We start from the raw sequence: 15,306 nt of genomic DNA, 5'->3' as shown, positions 1-15,306 counted from the left end.
ACGAGAAATTCTTAAAATAATGAGCATGAGTTTGAGTAGGACATTGTTAGGGTAATTCTTAGAAATATGAAAAAATAGTAATGTCTGAAGAATCCCAGTGAGACATTATAGAAAGAAACTTTAACTTTAGATAAGTATTATCCAGGGAGAATATCTTAGGGATAGTCTACGAATTATGTAGACTGTTAGGGAGCGGGGGTGACCTGTTCAAAGTCTAAGCTTCATACTAATTTCGAATATTTTGTATGGATAAAGTCTATGAGGGTGGTTCTGAAATGGTCAAAAATAAGTCTACGTAGATCATAAACAGCGTTTTGAGGAAATATAGAAGAAATTCCTAGAGGAACGCATGGGGAGATGCCTGTACAAACAGAAAATACCTTCCTCCGCAGTTAAGATACTAAAAAATCCCTACAGCAAACATTGGAAAATTCCTAAAAGACGAGTTGCATTTTTTTTTAATTTCCTTCTTGTTTTAAAATTCTTTCAGGATTTTTTCTAGAATTTCTCCAGGTACTTGTCCAGTTTAACCACAAATTCCTTCAAAGATTCCTTTGGGTTTTTCTCCAACGTTTTCACCATTAATTCTCATAGGGATTCGGATTACTTAATATGTTTTTTTTATAAATTTCCTTCATGGTGCCGCGTCAGTTGTTCTAAAATGATCTAAGGATTTCTACTACAAATACCGTTATAACTAGGCAGTGTACCACTCTGAAAATTCCAACGGTAAATCTATTGTAACGGCTCTTCTAGTGGCTTCTGATGGATGGGTTACTCCAGCCATGGATTCCTGATAAATATATCAAAAGATCAAAAGATCTATCAATCCATGTGCGTAGGGAATTTTTCCCCTCTGTCCCAATGCCGTGCGCGCTTGTTATACACTACAGCCAGCGTGCACGACTTTAGAACTAAAATTATTATAGTTTTGTCAGAAACTCTTTTGAGAATTTTCTTCTTCTTTCGATATTTTTACATGATTTCTTTTTACAGAAAAAAAATCAGGCATTACGAAATCAATCACTCTAGAATTTCATAGATGAAAGCATTTACCCAAGAAAAAAGAAAAGTTCATTCAAAAAGATCTTAAGAACAATATTAGAAAAGATCCTTAGAGGAATTCCGGGGATACACCCTGAAGAAGACCCTTGATGATTACTTGGATTTTGTTATAGCATTTCTAAGAAATATTCGGAGTAGAGCTCGAAGTTTAATTTATTCTTCCAAATCCAATATGTTATGTCGGTTGAGCATTTATAAAGGTGAGAGAAGCCTAGCATGTTTTACTTAAATACCTATGTTGTAAAAACTAATTATGCAAAATGAAGTTGATTGCTACGACAATGAACTACATAGATGTAATGTAACTAACCTAGTTTAGTTCAGACTTTAGAGCTTTCTAGATCATTTTCGTATTGAATTATTACTGAAACATACTGCCCAAAGGCTCTAGGATTCATATCAACGGGAATAAAAGTTATTTCAAGGACTAAAATAGCTTATCTCGCAGTATTTTCATATAAAAGATTCACAGAATAGTTCGTCGAAGGGATTCGTCAAGCGCTGGTTGACAGATCAAAAGAAGGCAATCTCACACAAAAACTATGATGCAAATCAGGGTAAAATCATGTACAAAATTCGCATAACGGAACAGCAAAACCAATTCCGCGCCAAATCCGCGCGAGGGCCGAATTCCAGGGGCAAATCCGCGCCAAATCCGCGAAAATCGCGAAATCCGCGAAATTCGCGAAATCCGCGCTGTTGTAACAACCCTGCATACGCCCGAAAGCTTAACGGGGCCTAAACTATTTACATTTTTCATGAGGCTATTTGGTATCACATTCCTGTGATCCCTGAATAGCGCACATTGTTTTTGTTTCCTTCTTGCGCTTGGTGGACGAAGTTGAACTGTTCCCGTCATCAGCGCTCTCGTCGTGCCCTGTTGTTCTGTTTGATCCGGTAAGCTGTTTTGGTTTGGTGTTCGGCTCCGGCAAGCGCACGTCTATTTCTTGCCCTTATTTGTATGAACGTATTAGTCTCATCAAGTGTAGACTGAATCGACTGACAACTGCTCATCGGTGGGAAAACAGCTTCGGTAAAGATCAGTTCGCTGACCGAAGTGGTAGCTGTAGTATGTGCTGCATCGCCTACGGGTTTTAATTTGGTTCGAGTGTTTTACATGGCAAATCTCATATCTTACTATACTGCCGTGAATCGCATATCAGTCCCATCTTTGCTGGATTTCCTATGCAAATGGGACAGATATGCGATTCACGGCAGTATAGGATGGACTCGGGTTCATTAATAGCACTCGAACTCCGTTCAGTATGCCGACGAAGTAATGTTTCCAGCGTTCGGTTTGTATAGAATATACGTACCCGTACTTCATCATTAAGTTAGCAACCGTGGAGTGAGTAATAATCATGCAATCGGATAGCTACTGCTTCGCTGTCCATATATACCGGGATTTAGAACGGTTTTTCCTTCCACACAAAAATTCGCTTTATGTTGTGCATTTTTTCGTAGCGCAGCGCAACATCTTTATCCACCATCTCAATGTAAACGCAGCTACGTGTATTATGCAACTGCAGACTTTTTACATCTGGGGGATTTAACATTATTTCCTTCTCTAGGAACTGCTCCACTTTTTGGACAACGGGTCGCCCTGGGATAACACTAACGTATTCTTCCAAGCACTACTCATTTCAACAGTATGAAGCATGCTAGACCTGGTAAAAGCATCCGAAGGCTATGAGAGCAGGCTGTCAACTGATAGTTGGTGGTGCGTTGCGGTTGTCTCTTCGGATGTCATTGCCGTTTCAAAAGCTGTGATGTTTGATGAAACCTTGGTACTGATTCCTCAAGTTGTCCATATGGTAGCTGAGCGCTGTTTTTGTACTTCTTAAGAACTTACTTCTTAAGACAGAATTCTGTCACATTTCGATTGGAGGTCTTAGGCGTTGATATTGCCTTGTTAAGGAGTTAACATATTCCGCGGAATATCGTGATAATCGTTACTTGGAAAGACAGAACCATGTCGGACTGTTATCTATCGGGCTGGTGGAATATCCCTTTGCAGATGCTGAGAGTTCTGAACCGCAACTCAGCAATGCCGTCGGTAATGTGTAGTGATGGGGTCCACATGTTTATGTCTAAACTTTAATGTGCATTTGTAGCGTTCCAGTACAAAACACGCAAGCTGTCCCCTAACACAGGCATCAAACGGTATACGGTCTTGTCGCCCGAATCCATATACCCCCTTTAGGATAAGAAATTCCTAGACAAAACTCAAGCTATGGAAGCAACAATCGCTGGGAACTAAAGGCAATCTGCCAGAAAAAAATACGATCGCAGGATTGACTGATGGACCAAGAAAAGTTATGAAACCTCGTCATCCATGGATTGAACTTCGTTATCTATTTAGATAACTGGGTACAAAATGTGGTAGGTATGTGTTTAAAGATGACTGTTTGTGTTATTTGTGTTGTGCATTTATAAGGTTCCAATGTATTTTGTAACAAATTCTTTGAGATATCTCTGCAAATTTATGAGTAATTTTTGTAAAGAAATAGCTCAAATACTTACCGCTGCCGCAGGTGCACTGTTCGCAGTGGCCGATCCCGAGCCAAACTCGAACAACTTTTTCGCTTGGGGTTCGTCTCCCGTTGGCGCGGCGAACGGACTACTCGCTCCGAATGCCGGAGTGGCAGCTCCAAACACGGGAGCCGTTGTCGAAGCACTCGAGGCGCTTCCGAAAGCTGGTGCCGTCGCACCGGCTGCTGTCGACTGTTGACCGAAAATCGATCCGGTTGTGCTTCCGGTACGGGCCGGCGACGACGCTGCTCCAAAGGTGCTGGAGCCAAATGCAGGCGCGGAAGTGCCACTGCTGCCGGCTGCTGCTCCGAAGCTGCCAAATGTAGGCGTATTGGTTGAGGGACTACCGAAAATTGGAGTGCTAGCGGATGCTGCAGCTGGTGATCCGAAGACCGGAGCAGCGCCGGACGCTAACGAAGAGTTACTTTTGCTGGCGCCGAAGGTAAATGCTGAGGAGGACGTTGATGATTCGGCGGGTTTTGGCGTCGTAGCTGAAGCTGCCGCTGCCGTGAAACCGAATCCCGAAGAGCCGGTAGTTGTTGAGCTACCGAAAATCCCCGTAGACGATGTGCCGGTGTTGGTAGCTGGGGCGGCGGCTGCAGCTGCTCCAAATGTTCCGAAGGTGGGTTTATCGGAAGAGGGCGCCGCTGTTGCCGCTGCGGCGGCAGTACCGAAGATCGGCATGACTTTGCTGGCAGATTGGCCACTTTGGCCAAAGACGAAGCTAGGCGCCGCCGGGGTGGAAGCGGTAACGGTGCTCGTAGTGGTACTCGTTTCGGCAGGTTTGGACGATGTTGATCCAAAGGAAAATGTTGACGCGGCCGGGCTGGATGATGCCGTCGTACTGGCGGCGGTAGACCCGGAAGCCGCTCCGAAACTGAACGTTGGCGTAATGGAAGGTCCAGCTGGTTTTTGGGCACCTGAGAAATAGTACATTGAAGTCAATATCACCGCATATTTCAAGAATTGTTAACTTACCTCCAAAGATAGGAACATTGGACGCAGCAGCAGCGATTGCTGCTCCTGTGGAAAAGCCCGTCGGCTTGGATTCCGCAGTCGGTGCAACCGTTGAGGTACTACTGGAAGCCGCCGATTTTTGCGATCCGAAGCTGAACATTCCGCTTCCGACGATTGGTGTTGGTTTGCTTTCCGTGCTCTTCGTTGCTGCCGACCCGAAGCTGAAGGACGACGCCGGGCTTGCCGCCGAGGATGCTCCAAATGAGCTGGAACTGGCCGTCGTTGTGGCGCCGGCAGCCAACGAACCGAAACTGACGGTAGGTTTCTTCTGCTGCTCCGTCGCAGCGTCACTACTGCTGGTGGTGGGTTTCGCAATTAGGGATGCTGTCGCGGAGACGGCATTGGTAGTTTCCGCCGGCTTTCCAAACGAAAAACCAACGGTTTTAGGTGCTTCCGCCGGTTTGCTGGAAGGTGAACCAAAGCTGAATCCACTGGTGGTGGTCGTTGAAGTAACAGCTTCGGACGTTTTGGAAGCAGCCGATGAAGCTGGTTTGGATCCAAAGCTAAATCCTCCGGTGGGCGCCGGTTTGGGTGATTCCGCCTTTTCCGTTGGTTTGGGACTATCTGTGGTGTCGGAGGTAGCGGCCGGTTTGATGCCGAAGCTGAAACCGCTTCCACTGGCGGGAGTGGCTATCTTGGCCGCGCTTGTCCCACTGCCAAAGCTGAACTTGGGTTTATCCTCCGAGTTGGTCGTGTTCGTTGTAGACGTTACTGAACCGAAAGTAAATCCGGTACTCGCTGATGCCGGAGCACTTGCGGTCGAGTTAGCTGGTGGGACGCCAAAGGAAAATCCTGTCTTGGGGGCGGCATCGGAGCTTGGTGGGACTCCGAAGCTGAATTTGGCACCGGAAGAGGATGATGCTGGTGTACTTCCGAAGGAGAAGGTAGGTGCATCTTCCGGGGTCGATCCAGGTTTTGCCTGCTCGCAACAGGCGCACTTTGAGCGAGAGGCTTCGTTTCGGGTCATACACGCGCTGCATTCCCACTTGTTGGCCGATTGTTGCGCCACAAGGGCTTTAAATCCCTGGTCTGAGCTGCTGCTACTGACCGGCATTGAGAACATGGATTTGATGGCAGCTGGAACAGCTGCCGGCGTTGAAGCTGCGGCCGCACCAGGCTTAGCCTTCTCACAGCAGACGCATTTCAGTTTATCGGAATCGTTCCGGGTCATGCAATCGGAGCACTCCCATTTGGCCGACTGTTGGGCGACCAGGGCCTTGAAGCCCGAATCCGTCGAAACTGCTGCCGGAGTCGGAGCCGATCCGAACGAGAAACTGCTCTTGGCAGGAGTTGCTTCCGGCTTCGAACCAGGTTTGGGAGTTTCGCAGGAAACACATTTCGTTTTGTCCTGATCGTTCCGCACCATACAGGTATCGCATTCCCACTTGTTGGAACCGGTCAGCTTAAAGGCGCTTCCGAATCCAGAGGCGGAGCCGTTGCCAAGCGGAGCTAGAGCCACCGGTTTGCTGAGAACGTCCAAGCAACTGCCGGTTTTCAGCTCGGGAACCGCGGAGCTGCCTTTTAGAGCATCCAAACAGCTACCACTTTTCAGCGGTAGCGGTGCTTTAACGGGACTCGACTGGCTTGCGGGAACCGCGGCTTTCGGTTTGGCCAATTCCGGGTTGAATTGGAATCCCCCAAGTTTGAGTGAAGGTGGTGCCGGGGTACTACTACTGCTGCTGCTGTTGCTTTTGCCATCCCTCAGCGGTTCCGGATCACTGAATTTAAAGTTGTTTCGAGATTTGGAAGCTGTGCTGGATCCAGCGCCGGCCACGTCCAGTTTGGTTGGCGATGAGAATTTATACACGTTGTTGTTATTGTTGTTGGTAGCTTTGGGCGCAACCGTTTTCGGTTTGTCACCGGTTTCTACTGCCTTGGAAACGGGCAATTGGATGTCGAATTTAGGAACTGATTTCAGCCCTGCCAGTTGCACTTCCGGCAGGTTGACTTGTGGCACGGGAGCGTTGCTTCCCCGTTCGGTGTGCGATTCTTCCCGGATCCGGTGCAACTTGTTGCGCATCTTGCTGGTGTGTTTGACGTTGTTGTTGGTGTCGTCCGACTCGGCACTGGGCAGTTTGTATTGGGTCGGTTCGTTCAGAATCGTGCTGCCGCTGGATTCGGTGGCCATCCGCCGGGCGGACTCGGTATTAGTTTGGAGACGCTTCATCTGTAGCAACTGAGACATGGTTGGGATTTGCAGCTCGGTGCTGAGTGGCTTGTTGATGGAGGAGCTGGAACTTCCGGTGGCACTCATTGGACGACTGTACGGTGTTCGAGGACTAGACATTCGGATGCTGCGGTTCATGCTGAGATCTTCCTCGTTGAAACGCTTCCGGGCCTGGACAAGGCCGGGTACCTTCGAGGAACTCAGCGTACTATTCAAACTCAAGCTGCTTCCCAGCTTTCGAGCTTCAGTCAACGGGCCGGAACGTTGGTTCAGAATCTCCAAGATTCGTTTGGCCGTATTCGAGAGTGCCGAAGTGTCCGACGCCAGACTGGTGTTGGAAGATGAGAAATTGGACAGGGACGATGACGGCCTAATTTGAACCGGAACTCTCAGAGCCTTCTGCCGAGCATCTCGACGACTGCTATACGCAGAAGCCCCACCATACATTGTCCTTCCGTTGTAAAACGGAGAATTGGCAAACAAACTGCTGTTACTGCTGCCCAGCGACGTGGTGCTTCCATAAAGCGACGCATTGAACGCTGGCCGTCCGGATTGACCGGAGTTCTTCAACGCAAACAGACTCTTTTCTGTTTCCAAATGCGACGAAAAGCAAAGATCGCCAGTGGAACCTCCGACCCTGGACCGCTTGCTCCGACTGTTTCCCATAAATCCGGATAACCGTCTACCGGTATCCGGGTGTCCCTCCGTCTGACTCAGGTTCAGGTTGGACACGCTGCTACTCTCCGACGCACTTTCGTTCAAATTGCCATTTGACAGCAAATTTCCCTCTTCCCGTAACTCCTCGGAGCTTCCTTCCTCCTGTAGCTGCTGCTGCTGCATCTGCAGTGGGAACCTCCGACCGAAGATCGGCGCCGGAGGTTCCGACGTTGAACGATCCACCGGCATCGGTGGAATGTTCAGACGTTTCCGACTGCTAATCTCCCGGATACCCTTGCGCTGCCGGATCGATACCGATAGGCTTTCGTTGGCTTCCTGCTCCTCCGCAATCGGCAGCCCACCGGAAACACCGAAATTATACGGTGCCGTAACTCGATTCGTATGACCAATCAAACTGGTACGCTGCAGGGGACGATTTAGCGCTTGCTGCTGCTGCTGTTGTTGCTGCTGCGGGGATGTGGAAGGCGTCGACGAGGAGAATGCATTCCGGTAGTATTGGGGAAGGTGAATGCCTGACGCTGCCGCCGGAAGCGAACTGCGACGATCGATGGCAGAGATGTTGAGACCACTGGGACCGGGTACCGCACTCAGATCCTCGTTGAAATCGACCTCGGTGGCATTCTGGAAAGACCATAGAAATATGTGAATAAACAGGTCATACGAATTACATAAAAAATATACTCACAAATCCCTCCTCCATTCGCTTCTTTTTCCTAATCGGAGGAGCATGGTCCTCATCCTCTTCTTCCTCCCCATCATCGTCCTCGGGATCGTACTGATTCCTCTGTTGCTGCTGCCGTTCGGCATCTGCCAGCTCCGATTCGCCGAAGCCAAACTGTCGCAGTCGGTTTTCCCTTCTCAGTAGGTTTCCGTTGCGGCCGGTCGGCGATCCCGAACCTCCGCTGTTGTTAGGTTCGTTGCTGCCACTGCCGGTATCCCTCGGTCTTTTTGCGGGGGAAAACCATTTGGACAGGGCGTCCGGAAGGATGCTCGATACGCGGGATCGGACTTTGTTCATTATTGACTGTGAACGAGAAATAGGAAACAGTGAGTTGCCGTTCATTAGAACTCTGAGAGAATTGTATTGATTTGAAAATAAAACATAACAAAAATTCTATTAAACTTCTATTAACTTCTTTTGAAAGTTTACTAGCCGGATTCTGAATAACGATGAAACCTCTGAACTAGGAGTATGGCACAAAAGTCAAATGAAAACACAAGTTTTTGCAAATCGGCCTAATAATTAATTTGTAGTTAGCATTATGATTTACCTAAGAAGGTTACCATCATATTCTAGAAACTTTTGCATTGATTTAATACCGTTAGTTCCGAGCTCGTCGAAAATCGATGTCCATGGGGTATTGGAAGTAGAGGGATAAGTATTGTGAACAGGTGCACAAACTAACAGCATCAAGTAGTTTCATGATTCACTTGTTCAAACGATACACGGTAGTCAAGTCACATTTTGCACCTGCGTATAGTTCGATCACAGCTGATCTGATCTAATGATATCCATTTTGGGATGTCTCAAGGATAATCAATTTTCTCGTTCAAGTCAAGGCGAGATGACACCGTTAGAGATTTACAAATTCTTTACAGCAGTCTACATCTAAAGCAGACAGTTACTATGAAAATGAAAATGGATCAAATGTTTGCAGTTGAATATCAGCACGGCAATCTCCTGAAGCAGCAATGAAAAAATAAATCAACAACAAAGCGAAAATACGACCACTGGCAACCTTGCGCTCGTCGCCGCGAGTATCGTGTAGTCTAGCGGTTTGTGGTGTGCGTCGATTGCTCATTGCGCTCGTCGCAAGTCGCTGCTACTGCCGATGCACTTTGGGAAAACGCAATTCCAAAGGTGAAAAAAAAAAATAAATCTTCAACTTACTAGGGTGTCTACTCATAACCCCAAATACCTAACATTTCTTGAGTTTTCCAGGCTCTTCCAGAGGGAAATTTTGAAAGTATATTATTCCAAATTAGTCCAAATTTTCTAAAATGTGCATACTCTGCAAGGACTAGCATCCCCAAAAATAGAGCAAGCATCTTTCAAGATTTCTGAGAGTTGTTCCTGGGGTTCCTACTACAGTTCCTTCTGGATTTCCGCCGAAGTTTTTCACGAGGTATGTGTTGGAGTACTTTCCGATATTTCTTCCAGAGGTTTCCTGATATGCTTCAAGAGTTTCTCGCTAGATTCCTCCTGAAGATCCGTCCATCTGTTTTCCAACAGTTTCTCTCGGGATTTCTACGAGATTCATGCAGAAGATCCAGGAATTTCCAGTAAAGAGTTTTCCGGCATATACCTTGATTTTTTTTCACGGAATTTCTCCCGTAGTTCCTCATTAGATATTTTTAATATTTCCTCTCGGGATTACTCTTAGATTTTTTTTTCGAGATCTCTAATTTTTTCCCAGGTTTTATAAGTTCTTGTCGAGATTTCTACAATAAGCCATTGCGTAGTTTCTCGCAAGATTTCACTTAAATTTCTCCAGATATATCTCCGGGAATTTCTTATAGGGAATTTCGTAAAACAGTGCTTCCCAAACTGAGCGCCGCGGCGCCCTGGTGCGCCGCGAACCTTTCCCAGGTGCGCCGCAGGGTTTTGGCTTTTGTGACGAAAAAAAAAACAAACTCTTAATTTGTATTGCGGAACACCTTTAATTTTTTTTATTAGTAAATCTAGTGTCGCTCACATTTTTTTTTAATCTTTCCTGACTCTTCGATTGTTCCATAGGATTTCTGGTATCCTTTTTAACTCCTAAACTACCAAGGGTCCAAAAAAAGTCGGAAGTCCAACTTTGACAAGGCATTTCTCGGCCGTTTTTCAACCGATTTCAAAACTTTTTTTTGCGATGGAACCGGACAGGTTTCAAGATCATCGGCCATTTAAAAAAATATAAAATAGATGCGTCTACCCAAAGTTATTAAGCAAAAGGCACTTCCTAGTTTTTTTGAGAGCGCATTTTTTGCGCACATTGATCGATAAAACAAAATTTAAAGAGACGACATATGCTTTTTTCGACTCTAAATCATGCGTACAGCTGGAGTGAACATGTTTAAGCAAAATTAGTGATTTTTCAGTACACTGATATTCTACCTTACTCAAAAAACTGCTAAAATACCCAATTTTTCATATAAAATAAGCAATAAATCAAAATTCAAAGCGATGACATATAGTTTTTTTGGTCTTTTTTCCGAGATTTCCCAGTTCCAAAACCAGAATGCATTGCCTTATATTTTTATTTGTAGACAACTTCGTGTGAAAAATGTGGTATTTTCCTAGTATTCCGAGTGAAATAAAATATGAGTGTAATAAAAAGTTCACTAGGGTTGTTCAAATAAATTCACTAAACTACTACGGTAAATTCAAAGATGAATAACTATATATCATAACCTTAAATTTTGGCTTATTCGATTTTTGTGGTATTTTCGTACATTTTTTTATAAAACAAAATATAAGTGTAACGTAAACATCAACATTTTATCAAAAACAGGTCCAGTACATTGTAACGGAAAATTGAAGGCCATACAACTACATGTTATGGCTTTAAATTTTGTTTTATTGACAGTTTTGTATGAAAATTATGGTATTTTTGTAGCTTTTCTAGTAAAATAAATTAAGTGTGTCATGAAAACATCACTATTACTCATCAAGAACGTCCAGTACGCTTTCACGAATAATTTAAAGGTAAAACACTACTTTGCACTGTAAGCCATTATTTTTGTTAACCACTTTGCATGAAAAATGTGGTACTTTCGTTGATTTTTGAGTGAATCAAAATTTGAGTGTAATGAAAACATCACTATTATTCTTCAAGGATGTCCCCCATACTGCTACGAACATTTCAAGGCTAAAAAACTAGATGTTCTCGTTTGAAATTTAGTTTTGTTGGCTACTTTGTGTAGAAAGTATGGAATTTTCGTGGTTTTCCGGGTAAAACAAAAAAAGAGTGTAATTAGAACATTTTCATTGTTCATCAAAAATGTCGAGTACAATCCTACGAACAATTTAAGACCAAAAAAACTATATGTCATCGCTTTGAATTTTGATTTATTGCTTATTTTATGTGAAAAAATAGGGCATTTTAGCAGTTTTATGAGTAAGGTAAAATATCAGTGTACTGAAAAATTACTAATTTTGCTTAAACATGTTCACTCCAGCTGTACGCATGATTTAGAGTCGAAAAAAGCATATGTCGTTGCTTTAAATTTTGTTTTATTGATCAATGTGCGCAAAAAATGCGCTCTCAAAAAAACTAGGAAGTGCCTTTTGCTTAATAACTTTGGGTAGACGCATCTATTTTATATTTTTTTAAATGGCCGATGATCTTGAAACCTGTCCGGTTCCATCGCAAAAAAAAAGTTTTGAAATCGGTTGAAAAACGGCCGAGAAATGCCTTGTCAAAGTTGGACTTCCGACTTTTTTTGGACCCTTGGTAGTTCGCGGGAGTTTTTACCCCCTCAGTAGTTTAAGTGTTAAACATATCAATTGAAACCAAATTTTCAAATGTCAAGTTTTTGAAATTGTTTTTGGAATTCTCGAGCGATCGCGCTGTTGTATTTTGTACAACACGTTGAAAAAGTCTCGCTTTTTGTACTCAGCATTAGCGTGGTGCTGACGCAGGTAGGCAACCGCGCGAGTTACGGAAGGTTAAAGAAACCCTAAAAGGAGTATCCATAATCTCGGGACAATTTCCGGTATAGATTCCGGGAAGAGTTCGGGGAATAATCCTGAGAAAATCTCTAGGGGAATGGCATCCCTTTCTAACCGGAAAATCCGCATGTATCCGTTCCTAACCGTCGCTAACCGCTGCTAACTGAGCAGCACTTAGACGCGATTAACGACGGTTAGCAACGGATAAATGCGGATATTTCCGGTTAGCAAACACACTTCGAAAAACTAATGTAATTTTGTGTCATTTAACTCCGACATGTAACAGCGAGCAAAATGACACAGTATTAGGTCTGCTTTTATTTTTACACGATTCGGATTCCATCGAGCTTGTAATTTTACAGCACGCCTCTCCTGTCGTTAACCTAACCTCAATCCCCTCGTTTTACAGAACTCTATAACCCAGGTTTATTTCCGACATGAATGAAACAAAGACTTGAAATATCATTTGTGTACACTTTATTACGTTTTAATACAAATTTTTATCACTTCAGATCAATAAATAAATAATTGTTCTGCACTAGATAACCACGATCCGGATCGCCTCCTCCTCCTCCTCCGTGTAAACACATTACAGTCTACTTCTCTGCCATTGCCATCTGCATCCGAGAAATTCGCTTCATTCTGCAAGCTGCCGCCCATCGCTCGTTTATCCAGGCACTTTCCACTGCACAATTTTATCAAAAATATTGAGATCGTAGGCTAAAAACACAACTCAGAAAGATGGAACATACAACCGACGGCGTTTGACGTTTCATCGTAAACAAACATTGCGCAGTCGGATTGCGTTATTGTTCATGTAAATTTGTGGCACAAAAAATGAAAAGTATGTCTCATGATTGAATTCTGCTGGGAAACGCTCAAAAGCATGTCTAAAATGTCTAATACAGATCCGGCAATGATTTTATTTGCGTTCACGTCCCCGAAGACTTAAAAATACGTAATATTTTTGTTTATGTCACGAATCATTATGTCAATGTCTTCAATTCTGTCACCATCAAAATTAAGATTTTCTTAGTGTGAAGGATATGTCATTCCCTTTGGAAAATCTGCAAAAAAAAAAAAAACGTTGGTGGATCCGCAAGATATCCGGTATAACTAACGGGTGTCCACTAAATAACGAGAATGCTTCCAAAGTGCTCTTAAAAATAGGGTGGGGCGGGGCAAGATGGGTCACCTAAGGATGCATCACCATAACTTTGTAAATACAAATCGTATTGGTTTGTATTCGTCCGCTACTCTTCAATACACTAGTTAGCTATGCTAAAAGTGGATAAAAAAGTTTATTAAACACAAAATATGATGTTAAACAAGCAGTTTTAAAAAGTGATCGATTTTGCGCCGTGAAAAAAGGGCGGGGCAAGATGGGTCACCTTTTAGGTAATTCACATTTTCTCAACGAAAAACGTCAAAATATAAGATTTGTTCCGCATTCATATATGCTTCATATCCATACTGAGTAAACAAGAGCTACTAGTAAACATTTTATAAATTTATTTGGAATATAAAAAACTTTACGATTCGAGTGGTCCTCAGGCGACTTGAAAATCGATGTTTTCACTAAAAAATTATCATAATTTTATGTTATAATTTTAAGCGTTCATTCCGCTTGATTGAAGTCAGTTATGAGATAGTCTTGTAATAAAAAATAAATAACTTTTGAATGCTCCAAAAATACGTTCAAAATTGAAGGTGACCCATCTTGCCCCGCGGCCGTTTATATGGAGATTATATGGGATGTATCGCATAAGAAAAATGGCTAAAAACCATTTTATTTTTCATTTCCAATGAGAGTGAATTATTTTTCAATCAATGCCCCAAACTTTTGTATATTCATGCTGGTCATCTAACAAATTTATTAACATAATCAAAACATGAGTAATGCGCCCGAAAATGGCACTGACCCATCTTGCCCCGCGACCCATCTTGCCCCGCCCCACCCTATATGATCTTCAAAAACGGCAATCTGAATCTATCTATCATAAAGGTTTAACACTGTACTTTCATGGAAAAATATAAAATTTTAGAAAATTGAACGTAGTAATTTGTACAGCATATTTGTGTAGTGATGTTGGAGCAACTGCTTTGTACGACTTTTAAAATTTAACTTTCACGCATTTTCTGCATCTGTGAAATAGTTAGTTGAAATAATTGACTTCCAAGCTACCTTTAGCATCTACACACTCAAACAACAATAGGAAAAAAAAAATTGGGGATACTGACTGGTTTTACTGCTTTGATGGCAGCCTTTTCTCGTAAATGACGTTTATTGAAATTTCCAAAAAATGCCATTTTTCTGTATCATAAAAACGTGTCAATGTAATTTGTGCACTGCGGTTCATTGTTGACCTTTTTGTGTGCTATTTTATTTTATAACAAACCATTTACATGTTGTCCAACGTGTAAATGTGATTTGATGTGAATATTTGATATTTTACACGGCATTCTATTGATTTATCCAGCCCATGACGCAAAAGTACGTTTAATTATGTGAAATGATTTCATGCTTATTGATTTAGCTAGTTTACATCTATTTCCATCAGGATCTGTTTCTAGGGATGCCAGGTTGTAGAGTTCATTCAAAACTGGACAGATTTTAGGTTTTCTTTTAACTTTTTTACGGTTTTTTTTAGCAATCGGTAGAGCCGTCCAAGGCGCTTAACTAGTGCTTCCTGTTTCAATGTCGTTTTCTACAGAACAGAATAAGTTGAAACAAAATAAAAAATACGCTGACTTTGTGGATAGATAGATGATTGTTTTGCATAAAAAAACTTTTCTCTATGGGCGCTTGTAATGTTTTAATCAGTTGCTAAAACCATTCTCGTTATTTAGTGGACACCCGTTATGAAGAAATGCCTGGCTTGAGAGACATCCCAGGACTAAAACCGGAAAAAAAATCTTCTGAGAGAAGTTCCAGGAGAAACTCCGAGAGAAATCTGAGGTGAAACTTCAAAATAAATCCTACGAGAACCTTTAGCTTTTAGATATATCTCAGCTGAAACTCCAGTAGAAAATCAGAAAGGAACTCTAGAAAAAGCTCACAGAAACATCTTGAAGAAATTACAGAAGAAACTGCGTCAAAAATTTCGGGAGGAACTCCTACTGAATGTTCGTGAATTGACAAATCCCTGCAGGAGCTTTAGTAGGAAATCTCAGGAATAATTCCTGTAAC

At 43.0% G+C, this 15,306-nt stretch overlaps 1 protein-coding gene across 3 annotated transcripts in view; it reads right to left on the bottom strand.

Moving 5' to 3' along the window:
• LOC109432974 (nuclear pore complex protein Nup153) overlaps positions 1-15,306 on the bottom strand; it is a 71,518-nt gene that overhangs the window by 36,154 nt on the left and 20,058 nt on the right. For all 3 annotated transcript variants that reach the window (XM_029878367.2, XM_029878368.2, XM_029878369.2), the window contains exons 2-4: positions 8,145-8,483; positions 4,576-8,080; positions 3,589-4,517 (exon numbers count right to left, since the gene is read on the bottom strand). In XM_029878367.2, coding sequence (XP_029734227.1) covers positions 3,589-4,517; positions 4,576-8,080; positions 8,145-8,483 — 4,773 coding nt within the window. The remainder of the gene's footprint in view (positions 1-3,588; positions 4,518-4,575; positions 8,081-8,144; positions 8,484-15,306) is intronic.

The sequence above is a fragment of the Aedes albopictus genome, chromosome 1, assembly GCF_035046485.1.
Source record: "Aedes albopictus strain Foshan chromosome 1, AalbF5, whole genome shotgun sequence".
In the NCBI taxonomy this organism is placed as follows: domain Eukaryota; kingdom Metazoa; phylum Arthropoda; class Insecta; order Diptera; family Culicidae; genus Aedes; species Aedes albopictus.
The sequence above is the reverse complement of the archived record's forward strand: the minus strand, read 5'-3'. Positions and strand labels throughout refer to the sequence as shown.